This window comes from Zootoca vivipara, chromosome 10 (genome assembly GCF_963506605.1).
Source record: "Zootoca vivipara chromosome 10, rZooViv1.1, whole genome shotgun sequence".
NCBI classification, from domain to species: domain Eukaryota; kingdom Metazoa; phylum Chordata; class Lepidosauria; order Squamata; family Lacertidae; genus Zootoca; species Zootoca vivipara.
This window is the reverse complement of record NC_083285.1, coordinates 40,610,784-40,629,633: the sequence shown is the minus strand read 5'-3', so window position 1 is coordinate 40,629,633 and position 18,850 is coordinate 40,610,784. Positions and strand designations below refer to the sequence as shown.

The window sequence follows — 18,850 nt, the reverse complement described above, 5'->3', positions numbered from 1 at the left end:
AGATGAGCCATCCATCTTAAGGCAACTTCATATAAACTTTCAATTCACTGAATTTTCAAGAAAGACCAGAGCCTCTTAATTTGCCAAAAAAATGTACAAGGGTTTTCTCCTCTTCCACTATTTCAAATAATATTGCTCACATGCTTTAATTCACCACTTTCCTTGATTTTTTTGCCTGGTGCTTTTAGAGCATTTAGAGCCAATATTTACTTCCTTCTTTAAAAATACGCAATCATATTTAGCTCAGGCATAAGGAAAGGTTTTTAACCTGACAATAATCTGCCTACAAAATGAGTGGTTCTGATGTGTAGATGTACAGAAGAAAAGAATATACTCTCAAAGCTTGGCTACTGCATAGCATGAACAGATTATGATTGCAGGATAATAGGCAATACTGAAGGAAAATCCTCACAACTGGCTCAGGTAGCAAAGCATCATTTTTTTGCCCATTAAATGGATGGAATTACAAGTTTGCAGAAATGAACAACATTCTGAAACAAAACCAATATTATTTCCATTTTAAAACAAATCAATATTATTTACCCATCTTTTTTGATGATGCAATTTACAATCTTAAGAAAGAATGATGACAGAAAATCCTGCCCAGACCAATACAACCAGGGACTGAAATGTTCAGGGCAGAGATGGAACCAACCGTGTTCATTAGTTAGCTTAGCTCTGGATCATCAAAACTGTTTGCAATACTTAACTTTAGCTTCTTTATGCTACCACAACAGCTTTTTTATTATTCAAAAGCTATTGTACAAAAAAGGCTCATCAGAGAACTCACAAATGTATCAATGTTGAAAAGTACAGTAAACTAAAAATAGATTCTAAAATAAACTAATAATGGCTTATAGTAATAAGCTTTCAACTGAGTAGCCCATGAAGGAAGTATTACTGCTGCAGTTAAGATGAGCAATTTGTATGGCATGAAGGGTCACAATATATACCGGTAGCAGGTATATTGTCATAAGTAATTTACATTACTTGTTATCATTTGGTTGATTTTTAAAATGCAGGAGGGGGGACTGCTACTCTCAAGTGTGAAAACAGTAACTAAACCCTTGAAAAAACTTTGACAGAGATAATCAACTTGGGCTGATTTTTTTAAAAAAATATTTTGCCATCAAATTTCCAACACTTCTCTATGCACTCTTGAGGGCTAGAAACATCAGGATAATCTGTGAATCTCAGAATTTTCCTGAGAAGCTAAAGGCTGAACATAAGCTTTTTGAGAGGGAGGGAGGGATCAAAAGTTAGTCCATATTTTATCACCCATGCCTGTATGTCAACTCAGATACCATACCATTGCAGTCTCTTTTAGCATTTTTCTTAAATATACACAACAACTCCCAATATTTACTATTATTTATGTTGAAGGGCTCTACAATTTCCCGCCAAATGGACTTACACTAACAATGTGGATTAAAACAACCCCCCTTTTATGACAGAACCACTGAACTTGCTCAGACATCTTATATCAGAACCATCACTGCCACAATAATCTGTGACTCTCACAAACAACCCCAAAAGCCCACACATATACTCCTACCACAGCAGAGCACACAGCTTTTAAAATTCATGATTTTTTAAAAAATGTAGTAAGTTTTCAGTAAGATCTTGCCAGGGCCTGTGAAAATGTTATGAAGGAACTGGTTGTCTTACCTGGAGGCAGCATGACATACATCAAGAGAACTTCCTCCTCAGCTCAGCAGTTTACATATCAAAACAGTAGAACACTTCTAGGTCGGCCATCTTGAGAACAAACCTCATTTGTCGTCACACAAGCAAAACATACTGCACTTTAACTAAAACCTGACTACTGTGTGACCTTTCCTTTAGTCACCCACATCTATGGAATAGCACATGCTGAGATTTTTATTTACACAATAAATGCTCCTAGAGGAATTGCATTAGCTCTTATAAAGCACATAGTCTGCAAATGCCAGCTGCAATGGAAAGTCTTCAGAATGAGCCTATTTGTACTGCTTGCTGCAGTGCTAGCAGTTGCCTGCCCAGAAGCGTGTGCAGTGTGATACCTCCCTTATGCCATGCAGAAGCAGAAAAAAATGCATATCAGAACTCAACAGAAAGCAGTACATTAAACCAGATAGAGAAAAATCAGTGTCTGCGTGCAAGTCTTACTTCTGGATTTATTACTCTTAATAAAATGAATACATCCTTAAACAATATACTATTATCTACTACAATGCTTCAGTGCAGGAAACAAGTTTGGGCATTACAGACAAGGCAGAATCCATGACATAACCCAAAGCCAAGCTAGAGTACAGTTATAGCTGTACATAAAGGGGCCTTCGTTTTGTAAAACAACTGCTGCAGGATATTGCAAGGTAAAACATTCCCCGTCCTCCATGTCCAATGATTGGTTCTGAACATACCATTTAACACTTTGTTGACAAAATGCTCAAATAAGAATGAGATTTACTCAATACTTTCGCATATCTAATAAGTAAGTGTTTAACACATGAAATATTTCAACATGCTTTGTATGAAAATGCATGGATTTATCGCTCATCTTCGATTCCTAAATATTTACATAAAATTCTGTAATAAATATCAGTTGTCTCTAGTCTCAGAAAATTCCAAATATAATCTACTGCAAAACAGTTTGAAGTTATGTATACTTCACAAAACAAGACAATTTAGCTTACTGGAAAATATATGTCCTTACTTTTCTCTCCCTTTATACACCATATGACTAATAACATAGTATGTATGTCTTTTCCAGTCAGTTTGAATTGTGTAGGCTACCTATCTAGAAGTGTATTAAAATACAACTTTATCAAGGGTGTAATGTTGATGAAATATAAGCCATATTTATTTCAGTTAGTGGGTCCTTTTCCTTTTCAAAACTCTTGAGAATTCCAATGGTCACAACTTTTTGAAACAACTTACCTCACTAAAATACCATTGTAGTTTGTGAAAAGTCGAGATCTTTGGATCAATTTTATAAAGATGTACTGTATACTGGGCGGTGTGTTACCATTTAACCACTGAATATTTCCTGTAATTGGCTAGGGCATCTTTGTTACCAAATAATGGGGGGCGAGGCCTGCAAACTGACCAGAAGCCTGGGTCTCATCAATCCCTTTGATAATGGCTAACGGTCAGAGATTACGGGAGCTGAAGTACAACATCTGGAGGGCCACCCTTAAAATAATTCTCTTTTTTTCTTACACATAATTCAGCAGAGAGTTATAAAATTCTAATCCACTTTATAAACTCTTTGTGGGGAAATGGATTGAATATATTAATTAATCAGCTGACAGGAAATAACAAAAATTATTAATCTGAACCTATTTTATGATTTAAATATCAATAATCGCCAAGTTCAGAAAGGCAATATCTTCAGTTACAGCATTTTCTGGTACCTATATATGTGGCCCATCTGTTTTGAACACTTAATCTGTTGTATAGAATTACAGGATCCTTTCAAAATGTTAAAACTGCTGTGTATAAATGCTTAACAGAACTTTTTAACAACTCAGAGAGATGTGGAATAGGGGATTAGAAGGTATCATACAGCCTAAACAATGGAATATTACTTTTGAATCTATATGGAATGTTTCCTTAGACTTGCAATTGAGCAAGATCCAGCCCCACCCACATCAAGATTTCAAGTACATTGGGCTCCATCTCATTTGCATAGGAAGGCACTGTTCTAATACAGATGTTGGAGATGTAATACTGAGAATGCCTAGTTAAGGCACATGGTATGGGCTTGCCCTGTGATTGTTGTTGTTGTTCTGGTGTTGTTATCGGCATCATTTTGTACTGGTGAAATCCTTGACATCTGCAGATTTTCAAGTACTTCTAAATTATATTATAATTATAAATTATAAAATATGGGGATGGACAGGAGGACTTTGGGAGCCCTCGTTGCCATTAAGGGATTTGTACTTCCAAGTCTAGAAGGGTAAATATCCACTATCTATTACATAATGTGGGCTGAGGCTCTCACAGCCCTAGTTACATTTGAACACATATCATATAGATGTACATTATCTATCTGGACATTTGGAGAGCTTATATTAACTTACATGTTTAACCTAAGATATATGTAATATTGGTTATTGTATTCAGATTGTAAACTGATGATGTTTGTTACTATTAGTATATACTATACACCACCAGGCATGTCCAACCGGTCGTCCATGATCGACAGGTTGATCCCTGGGTGATAGCGGTCAATTGCGGGGTCATTTTCCTCCTCGGGGTGGGGGGGAGAACACATGGCCCCACCCCCTCACTCTGCTCTCTATTAATGCATGATTGCAGAAATGGAAGACAGAGTTATTGCTGTGTGGTCGACTGCGGGCTCATTTTCCTCTGCGGAGGAAAAAGAACATCCAGGGGCCCCCCCCTCGCTTTGTCCCTCATTTGTGCACGATGTCAGAAATGGAAGACAGTTATCGCTGCGCTGTTTCGTGAGCGTTTTATGCCCCCCCCATTGCAAAGCACAAAAAGTAAGGCACCCCCCCCAAAAAAAACCTCAACAACTTTGTTCTGCCCCACCCAATCGAGTAGATCACTGCTAGTTTTTTATTCTGGGAGTAGATCACATTCTCTTGGAAGTTGGACGTCCGTGCTATATACTAATATACTATACTATATACCAATTTTATTCTCCTTAATTTTTTTCTCTTCTTTTAATCCATAAATTTCCAAATAAAATAGTGATGGCTTGTATTTTATTGTAGTAGAAAGACAAAACATTGTGATCAACACTACTTAATGCAAATTTGTTACAATTTAATACATTTTACTAATTAAAGCTAGTTTACTGTTTTAAAAGTGGTTTAAATTTTATTTATTTAGTGGGTTTACATCATACCTTTCTATTGCTATTACATACAAGGTGGGTTACATCACCTTAAGGAATATACCACATCCATAGAAAACACCACAAACAAACAAACAAAAATAAACTCTCATGAATCATTAGTGAAATTAAACTCATTTAGGAATGTTGGGATTTTTTTTTTAGTGACCAGGCTGATTGGAGAAAAGCAAGGATATACCGCAGGGGTCAGCAAACTTTTTCAGCAGGGGGCCGATCCACTGTCCCTCAGAGCTTTTGGGGGGCCAGACTATATTTTGAAAAAAAATATGAACGAATTCCTCTGCCCCACAAAGAACCCAGAGATGCAATTTAAATAAAAGGACACATTCTACTCATATAAAAACACCAGGCAGGCACAACAAATAACCCAGAGATGCATTTTAAATAAAAGGACACATTCTACTCATGTAAAAACATGCTGATTCCCGGACCGTCCGCGGGCCCCCGGGCCTTAGTTTGGGAACCCCTGATATACTGTATTTACTCGAGCCCAATACATCATCAAATCTAATGTACACTTCAATTTTCAGAACCCTGAAACCAAAAAAGTAATTGCTGGCAAATTTAAATGTGTCATTGAATCTAATGTGCACCTTAATTTTCCCAATGTAATTTGGCAGAAAAGGCGAGCATTAGATTTGAGAAAATATGGTAGTCGGAGATGATATGAAATCTCAATCTGTTGTGTTTGAGCAATATATTATTCTTTCATGAAGAATTAAGCATATTATTCTTTACACTAATCCTGGGATCCAGTAGATAAGATTGGTTGAGTTAAACTACCGGTAGGTTTTCTGATTTTTGATATGTAGTGTGTGCATGCCCCACCCAAGGGAGGTGCGGATTATTGTAATCTTTTCAGTGGTGGCACCCACATCTGTGGAATGTCTTTCTTAGGAAGATGTACAGGCAATGCTCATTTTGCACAGGATTATGTTCCGGAATGCACATAAGCCTGTTCCACCTTTTTTGTGAAGTCTGTGGGCTCCTTCCGGGTTTAGTACCATACATGCATGCATGACTGCGTGTCACTCAGATACACCCAAATCAGTTGTTGCCTGTACTTGGCACTATCGTTAGCACCCAGCTAATAACTTTTTGTTCACCCAGGAAATTGGTACTTTATATTCCTGCGTATAAGACTACTTTTTTACCCAGGAAAATCTTCTCAAAAGTCGGGGGTCGTCTTATACGCCGGGTCGTATTTCTTATATGGCGAGTATATCCCAAACTCTATACAATGGTACCTCGGTTTATGAACACAATTGGTTCTGGGAGTCTGTTCATAAACTGAAGTGGTGATGAACTGAAGCGAACTTTCCCATTGAAAGTAATGGAAAGTGGATTAATCTGTTCCAGACGGTCCGCGGAGTACTTAAACTGAAGCGTTCATAAACTGAAGTGAACTTTCCCATTGAAAGTAATGGAAAGTGGATTAATCCGTTCCAGACGGGTCCGCGGAGTACTCAACCTGAAGCGTACTTAACCCAAAGCATGGGTGTAATTGGTTCCGGAAGTCTGTTCATAGACTGAAGCGTTCATAAACTGAAGCGAACTTTCCCATTGAAAGTAATGAATTAATCTGTTCCAGATGGGTCCGCGACGTTCGTAAACCAAAAATTCGTAAACCGAGGTGTTCCTAAACCGAGGTTCCACTGTATTTTAACTGGAAAAGTTGGGGGTCGTCTTATATGCCCAGTCGTCTTATATACCGGAATATACGGTAATTAAGTTGCCTCTGACTGCTCATCTTTTATTTAGATGCATAGGACTTGTCCTTATTAATATATTACTGGGTTAACACATTTTATACATTTTCGCACTGTTCGTTGTTTTAAATTTTACTGATTTTACATTGCTTTTATTTATTGTATTTTATCTTATTAAATTGCTTTGAGACTTGCCTTCTGTATAAAGTGACTGACAAATGTAATAAATGAAGTTTTTTAAATGCTTTAACTCATGATTTGTGATGCCCATAGTTTAATGGTGCTGCGCACTGTCCCAGGCTCCTCAGAAAGAAAGAAGGGTAGCACATAAACACAAGAAATAATAATAATATCAAGGGATCTGTAATTAAATCATTATCAATGTGGCAGGGTAAATGCCTTTAACTCAAGTTGCCAATAACTTCCTCTAAACCTTTTCTTTAGAAGAAAGGTTTTGCTGGAGTAAAAGAATTCAACAATGCAGTCAAAGTGAATTTTAAAAAATTAACTCATCCCAAAATCTGAAGAAATTATTTAATAATTCTGTATAGTCTAAGTAGTAGTAATAATAATAGTAATAATTAATAATAATTATTATAATTATTATAATAATTATACCCCACCCATCTGGCTGGGTTTCTGCAGCCCTTCTTTGTGTTGAATCTTTGGCTTGGGCATTATTTAAGAGGGGGCTGTTGTTGATGGTGGTTTTTTGGTATATTTATTTTGCATATTATTTACATAGAAATTGTTTGATTTGGTTGAGTACTTTTTGATGTTATGTTTGTAGTTATGTATATATTGCAAGATGATGTGGCTTTAACTTTGGAAAGGTTGCCTACAAATAAAATGATTGACTGAATTACCAGTAAATAATGGAATTTGGTCATTAGAAATAATTTTCATTATTTCTCAAAGGATTTCTAAAATGTTTATCAACTTTCTCACATTTGACTTTAATATGCAATTTTGTTCATTTAAATACTGCTAAGCTTATTGCCTAGCATAATTTTATAGCTCTGGTGAATGTTGTCATTCATAATTTGCCCAGCTTGCAAGTCTCTCTCCTCTGGATTTTACCTGATGGAATACTGTCCTGAAGAGTTCCAGGCAGAACTCACTGTGAAATGTCTGAAGAAAGGGCTTTGTAAATTTCTGTAGCTTTGCTAGTAATCCAATTTTAGATAAGCAATGAAGAAAGACACCTGTCCAAGTAGACACTTTCCTGCTATTTTGTCCATTTCTTCATTTTAATACTTTAGTTTAATAATAGTGTCTAATAATAATTCCGTCTGAAAAGTATCTGCATTTCAGTCGTGTTTTATCAAATATTTTTCTTGAAAAAGACTTCATGCTAGACTAGCAAGGAAACAGAAACTACTGTAATTGGAAAATACAACAGGCATTAAGCAGCAATCTGTAATGGCAGTATCACTTGCTTGAACACTTAAAATGCTCAGAACTTTCCAGAAACAAAGGGTGGTAATAACTAGGCAAACCTTTGTCTATGAAATGAAAAGCAAGAGGTCCACCCTTTCAGGTTACAGTTTAAGAATCCAAATTTGCACAATAAACACAACACATGACCTATAATTTTCCTCTGGCTCATTGTTTTTTCGAGAAAAGCATCAAAACAATGTACTTGATGGAGGGTCATTGATTCAGTTTTATGAGATGAGTGCATATTTGATTTTGGTTGTATTGATGCCATTAAAATATGTGAGTGTATTTTAAAAGTTCCTAAAATGATGTTTATTTTTTAAAAGGGACACATAATATAACCCTTTAAAAACAAATCATGTTTTATTCAATCTAGTTTTAGAAGAGTAATCCAATAATGATTTTTTTTGGAAACCAGGAGTCATGTAACATTTTGGCAGTACTATTTTTAGTGTTAATGAAATGATCAGTTTGGAGACAAAACTGAATTAAATCTATTTGCTTTGATTTCCAGCAGAATTTTACCCCTCCCTTGGATACTTCAGAATGAATATTATGAAGGAATAAATAAAAAACCTATGTGGATTTTGCAAGCTCAGTCTACCATGCAGTTTCTGGCCAGCACCTTCTTGCATAATCCATACAGATTTTGAACAAGTCTATAACTATTAAGATGGTAACTATTATCATTGTTTGTGAATATCAGACCAATCATACTTAAGCAGTTCCAAGAGCAAACACAGCTTCTGAAAGTCAACGCCATCTCATTAAGGGATCATGACAGCGGAAATGGTATTCAATGTGCATAAAGGGCAAATCATCTTGCAGTGCTGATGCTGACAATATTCTTAAATCTCAGGAAAGATGGGAAATAATGCAAACCCCAGAATCAGACGTTTACAAACACTCTCAACAGGCTGTATTTAACCTTAAGACAAACTAATATTTCAAAGAAAAATATTTTATGACTGTCACTTTAAGTGTCCCTTTATAAAGTCAGTTAAGTACTAGAGACACAAACAGTCATCAATCTGGTTGTGAAACATCATAAATATAGAATAAATTGTTTCACTATCTGTGCTCTCCTTAACACGGTAATTGTTCTGCTGGTCTTCCCTGAAAGTGTATATTTATGACATAAAACTCTTGAAAATAATGTGCGAGATTTTGAGAAGCCAATGGCCCTGCAGTCAACATATTTGGAGATGATTTAATCTGATCTGATTATATTTCTATGCTGCTTTCCATTCAAATGAATTCCAAAGTGGCTTACAAACAATAAATAATAATATGATAGAACATCACAAATGTGGCATAAATATATAGAATATGAATCGACTAACTACAGATTTAGGCAAAGTGGTGCCTAAGCTAATTATTTTACACCCATTAAAAAGTTAAATGCAGTTAAATCCCATTAATTCAAATGGTAGAGTCATGCTGAAATCAACAGCAATCAAAACACGTGGCCCCAGCTGCATCTCACACAAAAATATGTAACATACCTGAAATTTACTTATCCCACAGAGTAAAAATTGAATCCAATTAGGCATGGGGAACCTCTAGCCTGGGGGCCACATTAATTACTAAGCTAATATTTCTTGAATGTAATTAAAATAGCCTACCAACTCATAAGACAGCAAATGGAAACTCTAGGATTTTTTTTACAGTACCTATGCATTGTCCTCTTTCAACTGGCACAGTACTGAGAGTCAACAGAAAAAACCAGTGGCATAAAGATACAGCCAAGCAGACCCATTTTGGTCTGCTCCCTGATAATTATTCTCCTTGTTTCCACTAGCTGAGATATTACAAAAAGTTCCAGATTTAATAACTAGCAAAGAAATCTAGATAATTTTACAAGAGACCTTCCAACATACAATTTTAATTATTTGCAATATTTAACAAAGAAATTCAACTGGCATACAGGTAAAAGTATGAACACTAAACTTAATAAATACAGAAAAATTGTTCTACATAAAAGGTACTACAGTAAACAAAACCACATTCCATTCAATGTACTTAAACTATTTAAGTAAACTTTAGTGAACTCTAAGAGAATTTTCCGTAGTATTTTTACTGTTTCAGTTTTATTACACCTATCAAATTTGCCACAAGAGAGCCGCCCAGAGTGGCTGGGGAAACCCAGCCAAATGCGCAGGGTATAAATAATTAATAATAACAATAATTATTATTATTATTCCCTTTCAAGGGAAAAATGTCAAATATGAGTCCAACTCACAAAGCAATATTGTACAGAAAGTATCAGTATGAGAATGCAATATGCCCATTTTACAGTTACAAAGAACACGCATTTAGTTCAGGGGGGAACTGCCCACTATACTACTTGAGATCCATAATTCTACAAATTAATTCTCCATGTAAGAAATGATACCTACTGAGAAAGAAGGACCATCAATTTTGATAGGTTAAGTAGAGAAGATATGGTTTGTTTCCACTGAGCCTCTGAGGTGGCAAGGAACGCAAACCCATTGGCTCCTCCCCAGAACAGTCATAAGAAAGAAAAAGGGGAGACACTGCCCCCCCAGTCACCACCATGGTGCTCCTGTCAGCAGAGTCAAGACCGTGAGCAAGTCCCCCCCCCCCAAGGTACAGAACACTGCTTTGCTTTCCCAGTTACTCCAACCATTAAGATCTGAATTGTTTCCAAATTACAAAACAGTATGACCACGTTGGGAACTCCATTTTAGAAAGATTCCTGACATTTTCCCTATTAATTGTGGTGTACCTCTTAAAAAATAAGAAGTCTATGTAATGTTAAACTGTTCTTATGTAGACTTCACTTATGGAGGACATAATGCGCAATATACTTGAGGTTGAGAGAAACATTCACACAAGAACATTCTGCTGTTGTCATCTGTGTACACATGGGTCCTGAGTTCAGGAGCAATATTCAGCTTCTGTCCCTAAAGCCCATGTTTTGGGAAATAGTCTTCAAGCTGGAAATTTAAATGCTCCTTTGTAAGCATGTGCTGTCACTTAACTCATTCTTTGGGCCAGTGAAAATCTTCAATATACTGTATACTTAATATATTTAAATAAAAATATATGCCAATTTTTTGTTTAAAATTAGCTCATATTTAAAATGGAACAGTATCAAACTTTTATTTCTATTATTTATTGCAATACAGTAAATTCTAAAATTATTATTTTCTGACCAATAATACACTGGATAAATGCATAAAGTAGCCAAGTAATTATTTAGAAATACAATGGGGTTCTATATTCTCCCAAAATTACAAGAATTTAAGTATCTCAAGAATTTAAGATTAAAAAAATGTTGGTGATTGCGCTACTGCTTCATCTTTTATACAAAGTTGAATACAGTCATACCTCATGTTGCGTCCGCTGTGGGTTGCATTTTTCCAGGTTACGAACGCGGTGGACCCGGACGTGTTTACTTATTATCATATAATAATACAGGGTTTCGCCCCATGCGCATGCGCAGAAGCATCCTGCGGGCTTCACACATGCGTAGAAGCGCTCTATCATGCTTTCCCGCAGGCGCAAAAGCGCCGCTCTGTTTGCGGACTTTTCGGGATGTGAATGGCACCCCGGAACGGATCGGGTCCACAATCTGAGGTACCACTGTACAAAGCTAGCAAATATTCACTATTTTTTTTATTTAAAAAAATCAGTTGATTCAGACTCCTCAAAATAGTGGCAACACCAAATTATAGTGCCTTTTAAGTACAGTTACCTTTGACCCCAGCAAGCACTTCCACAGTCCTTGTGAAACACGCGTATAAAATTTACCTTCACCAGCAGCTGAAAACTTAAAAAAAATACCCACTTTGCCAATAATTGGGGTTTTTGGTCTCACACTTGTATACACACACATCCTGAACTATTTATAGAAAAGCAAAATCCAGAATTGTTTCTTACCTCAGAATCTGCAACATGTGACTTCACTAGATATGCTCATTAGCATACAGGCAGGCTAAACAGCTCCAGAGAACATTTCGTCAGCCATTTTGAGACTGCACTGTTTCAGCTACACTGAAAGTGCGACTAAGATGGCTGCACTGTGTGCATTCAACAGCAGCCAGTAACAACGCAGCAGTGGGTGAAGCACTTTTCACAAAGCACCTCCCTCCTTACAGAGTAGTACACACGCACAGTGGCTATTAGTGCACATGCTGCAGAGACGCTGCAGTATCTTTGGAGCACAAGTGCTACAAACAGAAAAAACTCACAAGGCACAAAGACTGCCTCTGTGAACCAGTCGGTAGATCAGGATATAACACTCCAATCCTGATCTGAATCCAAGCAGCTGCAAGTCCATGTCACATATTATTGACAACAGGAATGAAGCCAAATATTACTGGCAGGCAGGGAATGCTACTCAGGAGGAGCCAGATTTCAGTTCTTCTCTCTTTTCTTAAGAAACCCTACTCAAATCATTCACACTATAAACATTACAGAAGCTTTTTTTCAAAAGTTGTGCAGGGGCATAGGTAATTAGGTTTTTCCAAACACCAATGAACTGAATTCCTTTCTTAAATATGTTATGGTTGAAAGACCCACAATAGACTTCTGTCTAACACAGGATAGTATGCAGAGGTGCAATATTGCTTTAACAGAAGCATATATGCATAACAGGTTAAGTATTTGCAGTAACATTTGCCCTTTCAGCGAAAAAGGATAGAATAGAACAGAGATTAAATATACCTCATGTCATAATAGTAGATTCAAAATTTGTAGGCTTGTTGTTCATTCTAGGTAGTTATTTCAGCATGATTTCAGTGACCAAGTATAATATAGTTTTCCTTTATTTTTTGCATGTATAGTATTTTTATTGGGTATTTTCCTATCCTATGCATGAAGGGTTAAAAACAAGAAATTCAACTAAATTCCAGAAGTTAACAGTAGCTACCTCCTTATCATACTCCATGATTATGAACATTAGAATAATGTAGTATTTCGAGTGTTGCACCTCACATACATCATTGTAGAAATTCTTGCTATCATCCCTGTTTGAACATGACAGTCTGAGGCAGAGATCTAACGGTTTGCCTGAAGTGGCATAGCAAGTTTGTGGTTGTGGTTAACATTTGAACCAGAGACTTCCTGGCTGTCAGATCACATTCGAGGCTACAGCACCTCTCATATACAGCAATCAAATTACAGATTGTATCTGTCTTCACTAACTGAAATACAGTGGTACCTCAACATCCGAATGACTCGACTTCTGATGGTTTCGACTTACGAAGTCGACAGCCCCGGAAGTCTTTTCGCGGCGCGCGGATGTTCTGCACCTGCACAGAAGCGGCACGCACGGTCTGTGCATGTGCGAAAAGGGCACTTCAACAACCGAAGACTTTGACTTACAAAGAGCACCGCGGAACGGATCGCCTTCGTAAGTCGAGGCACCACTGTATAAAAATTATAGATAAACTGCACTTTTCAGGTCTACTATGGTGCAAAAACATGGGTCCATGTCGTTTTTAGAGAGCTAACTGAAAGAACCGTTGATTGTTCAAATCATTGTTCTACAGATATGTTCTGTGATTTGTTGACAATTTGCTTGGCGTCCTATGTAAAACTCATGAACATCAAGGAGGAGGAGGAGGAGAAAAAGAAGAAGAGTTTGGATTTGATATCCCGCTTTATCACTACCCTAAGGCAGCGTTTCTCAACACTGGCTGGTGTGCCGCGACGTGCGGCGACGAGAAGGGCGATTTTGCAGCTGCAAACTCCACCTCCCTGGGCGTCCTATTTCTTCGCCCCTTCTAGTTTCCACAGACCAATCAGCTTTCATTATTTCCATTTTCCCCATGCCTCATGTGACAGGATCATCCCAGAATCCTTTAGCCAAGATGGCAGCCCCCAGCAGCTAATAGTGCCGCACGTGTGTCTCTTTTTTGGAAAATCGAGCGGACTTCAAGTAGCTACTTTTAAAATATTCAATCTCCATCATTCAAAAGGTAGTTTGTTGCTAATTCACGGAGGCATGAAGACCAAATCGTCCTCTCACAAGTCCGAGAACACGCACAGGGTAAGATACGGGACGGCGGGGTCGGGTGGGGTGGATCAGAAACCCGGATCTTTTAAGAACTCGGCAGCGCTGACCCGCCGGAAAGCAATATTTGGCAAGTGTTTCTTACAGTCATAATTATAATATAGGGCGGCACAGAGTTAATTTTTAAAACTTTTTTAATGGTGGTGTGCCTCGTGATTTTTTTCACGGAACAAGTGTGCCGTGGCCCAAAAAAGGTTGAGAAACACTGCCCTAAGGAGTCTCAAAGCGGCTAACATTCTCCTTTCCCTTCCTCCCCAACAACAAACACTCTGTGAGGTAAGTGGGGCTGAGAGACTTCAGAGAAGTGTGACTAGTCCAAGGTCACCCAGCAGCTGCATGTGGAGGAGCAGGGAATCGAACCCGGTTCACCAGATTATGAGTCTACCGCTCTTAACCACTACACCACACTGGCTCTCAATGAGATCATCTGATCCGGACTTCAAGCAGATTCAAGCATCTATTGTAATGTGGAATGTTTTGCTGACTGTACCACTTCAGATTCTATCAGGGGGAGGAGCTGAATGCTTTCCAGTTTTTCTTTTAACCCCCTCCCAAACTTTATTTCCTCAGGGAGGTTTTCTTTATTGAAAGAAACATCAAACATTGAGACAGAGGCTTTGCCCATATTTGTTTATGAGCTTATAACGGTGAAAGTTACAGATAGATATCACACCAGATTCCCAAGTTCTTTGCCCAAACAATTTTATGGAAAGGGAGAAAAGAGAAGGGGGTAATTCTAAAGCAGTCTGCGGACAATCCAAGAGGTTAAATGTAAACCTACAAAACAGTTATTCAAAGGCTCTACGGGATTTCGACACATTGTCCCCTCAGTACAAAATGCAAGCATAGGGCAATGAAGAAACATGTTCAGCAATTTATACTTTTTAATTACAGTACTTGCTACTAGCAACGTGCTTTGAGCCCTAAGGTACTATCTTCAAAGATATATCTGTAATTAAGTTTTGAATTCACTTTGTTTGGACTAAAACACCATTCAGCTTCATATCACATCCATTATAAATATCTGAATTATTACTCAATTAATTTTGCTATTTTAAGATGTTTACAAATTTCATGTTAAAAGTATGCCAAGTGATTTAAAATTACAAAATCTAAATAATAATGACAGATATGATATGAAGCTGAACACTTTCAAAATTAAAACTGGTATGTTTTTTCTTTTAAAAAAATCTAGTTTCAACATTTTAGATTTATTATCTCTGGTCTTACCCTAATACTTCTGGACTAGGCTTCCTCAAACTCGGCCCTCCAGATGTTTTTGGCCTACAACTCCCATGATCCCCAGCTAGCAGGACCAGTGGTCAGGGATGATGGGGATTGTAGTCTCAAAACATCTGGAGGGCCAAGTTTGAGTAAGCCTGTTCTAGACTATACTGTCAGTTATCACAGACCAAACCTCGGCTCAAAACATGTGGAGAAAAATGTGGGTAAAAAGCGACACACAAAACTCACTTTGCAACATGTAAACATGTTCAAAAGATACCTTCTCCGGGAATTCAGACTGTTACTGTGCCAGGTGTTTCTCCAAACAAGATTCGAAGCAGCTAGCATTACTACACATGCTTGTTCAGAGCACTATGATCCGAATGTAATGAAAAATTCAATTCAAGGGTGTGGTGAGGAGTTTTTAAAAAGTGCCAAACATAAATGATGTATGTTTATCTTAAATCTTGTTTTTTGAACATGGCAACTGCTGACTCAGAGCTACTTCAGCCTTCCTCAATGAAATGATTTTTATAAGCCACACAAATTGGCTACCCCATCACAAAATGCAAGATTGTTAACCTGAAACAAGTTACCGTAGACATCCTGCAAATGCAGATTAAACTGCCTTCTACTACACAACCAAACTTTGAGAGTTGGGGAAAAGAGTTCAGGACAATTTAGAAATAACAAGGGTGTGTGACCTTGATTCTCCTTGATCTCTACAACTTTCAATACCAATTCAATTTCCTGAATTGATTAAGTGGTATGGAAATGAGAGGCCTTGTAATTGGTGGTCCTACTTCTACTTTACTTGCAGCAACACTGCAACATGAGACTTCAGTCTCATGGCAATTATACTGTTAGGGTTCCACCTTGTCCCCAAAATTACTGAAGATCTTATAAAGCAGTCATTAGAAGATTTAGGCCAAGGAGTCATCAACACGAAGACAATATCCAATTCTATTTCTCTGCAACTTCCAAGTCAGCCTAGATATGACTACCATTTCAATAATTAATTTTCAGAAAATTTGAATGCTTGGGGATAAACAGTATAACAAAGAAGATTAAAAGGGTACATTTCTGGATTTTGTTTACCAGCTGAGTAGCCAGTATAGCTTCCAAATGTGTATAGCCTTGATGTAATCAAACCAACTTTTTTTGGTTTGTAAATATCTTAATACTAGATACAAACTGGTCTGGATCTAGACTTGAAGGGCCAGTACTTTTATTTAAGACACACATAATTGATATGAAAATAGTTGTATAGTATTTAGGATTCAAATACACAGCACATTGTATAGAGGGGCATGAAGTGAGACACAGGCAGGGGGGCCCATGGGCGTGTAGCTTGCAAACTGTTATCAAATGCCTGCCTTTCTCTACACGCCCAGTAAAGGAGGAGAGGAGTACAAGCTGGGTTCACAGGACCAGATAAGGGAGAAGGGTGTATGGCATTTGGAATACATGTGTTTTTGTAGTTAAGGAAATAAGGTGTTGGCCTGTTTTTGACTGTATAAAAGTATTGTAAATCCACAATTCTGTGTGCAGGTTGCGAGCTGATTGCACTGCACCATTTACTTAGCATATGCTGAGCAAATAAATCTTGTCGTATCCTGCCTGGCATGTTGCCTCTTTGTGTGGTTCCATTGCTCCTAATACCCGGGTGGGACTTGGGTCCTACAGACTTGGTAATGCATGACTATGCCTGGATTCAACTCCGTTTTTCAGAGTTTATGAACATGTCTGATTTCATTTAATGTGAACATTAACTTTAAATAACAATGAATTACAAGTCTTTAATGAGTCTCAGTCGTAAACTAATCATTTGTGAATACTGTATTGAAACAAAACAGAATACAATAAACACAATATTAATTTAAATCTTTTTATAGTTCTTTTTATGCAACTTAAAATCTTGCATTTGTATTCCATAGTTTTTTGGAGAGGAACAAAGCCGTGGCATTGAATTATATGTCAGTTCTACTTTTTTAAAAAAGTATTTCTTTTTTCCTCAGAGAAAAACAAAGGAAGAACCACTTCACAAATTCTCAAGTTTGCATTAGTTTTCGTAGGACATCCACACATACATGTAATAATGCAATGTGCATGGCAAGATCTGAGAAATATTCCTTCAGGGTACATTGCAGGGAAATCATGAAAAGGAAAATGGGTCAAACAAATACTAATTAACTCAATAAAATTATTATAATCAGGGCCAGCATTTCAAGCTTGGAATCCTGATCTTGCACAGAGCGAAGTGCACTGGCACTTTCACTGAAAACCCTAATGAAACATGCACAATGCCTTTTTTTTCCTTGAAAATTTCCCAGTGTCTTTACATTATGGCCCAAACCAAATAATATACATCATGCTAATAACAATAGCTGAAAATAGTTTAACAAACATATTTGATGGGGGGGGCTGGAAACAGAGCACATTAGCTTGACTTGTATGTTGTTTTTTAAAAATCAAAGTTATATTCAAAATTATTTTTATTTGAACACTTGACATGCATATATTTCCCTTGTTTACATTGGGAGAGCAGGTGGTGGTGCTTATTCACACTAATTTTAGCATTTCCAAAAAGCAGTGTATATTCTTTCAGTAGTATAGTAATCCAGAAAAGGTAATATACTAGCTGGCCCGGCCACAAGTTGCTGTGGCTCATCCCTGTGATTGGCCGCACCCTGTCCCGCCCCATGACCTTTCCTGCCCCCTCCCCCACCCAGGAGAGCCCCCACCTCTACTCGACATAGTCTGCAAAGTCGAGCCAAGATGTTGTGGAGGGGGAAGCTTTCCTACCTGCAGTACCAGTGTAGCCGCTGCTAGAGGCCGCTGTTGTGCAACCTCTCCTGTACTCCCAGCACCCCCAGCTGTCTGAGTTTTACGTGGTTTGCATGGTCGCATGTGATGTTGTGTCCAAATTTCAATGCAATCGGTCAAGCGGTTGTGGAGAAAGGTCATAAAACACAAACATGGACCTTTTACATACATATATATATATATATATGGAATGACTGTTTGACTAGTATTGGATCAATTTATGAGGTTACTAATTAACCTTATGAAGCAATGAGTTTTCTGAAATGGCAAATTTTACATGAAAAACTACAATAGAGGGAAATTTCCCAGAATATGGGGGGAGGGGGGGCTATCACGCATCACTACTATCAGAGCCTGCTGATCTTAGGTTACAGTAAGAGGTCCCAAATAAATAATATACAGTGGTACCTCGGTTGTTGAAAGTAATCCATTCCGGAAGTCTGTTTGATTTCCGAAACGTTCAACAACCAAGGCACAAAGGCACAAAGGCCACAAATTGAAAGACACGCCGCGTAAGCCATTTAACTTCCAAGGAACGTCCAAAACCGGAAACAATTACTTCTGGGTTTTCGGCGTTCAGCTTCCAAAACGCTCAAAAACCTGAGGCTCCACTATAATCAAGGGAGCAAGAAGCTCCTGTGGCAAGCATACCCAGGGAAAGGACATAGAACCTTCTTGTAATGTCCCTTGTTATTCCTACCATTGTGCCTTGTTAGAAAGCCATACTCTCTGTGTCTCTTA

General features: G+C 37.7%; 1 protein-coding gene across 7 annotated transcripts in view; it reads right to left on the bottom strand.

The window, feature by feature from the left end:
- The window catches only part of ATF7IP (activating transcription factor 7 interacting protein), a 79,619-nt gene that overhangs the window by 50,306 nt on the left and 10,463 nt on the right, over window positions 1–18,850 (bottom strand). For 3 of the 7 annotated variants that reach the window (XR_009558275.1, XM_060279743.1, XM_035127641.2), the window contains exon 1: window positions 11,923–18,008. The exons of 3 other annotated variants lie outside the window; for them this stretch is intronic. Coding sequence is in view for 2 of the 4 variants with exons in the window: in XM_060279743.1 (XP_060135726.1) it covers window positions 11,923–11,939 (17 nt within the window). In the remaining 2 variants the exon portion in view is untranslated. Of the gene's footprint in view, window positions 1–1,668; window positions 18,009–18,850 lie in introns of those variants that run through there. One more of the 7 variants, XM_060279746.1, reaches the window with a different exon arrangement.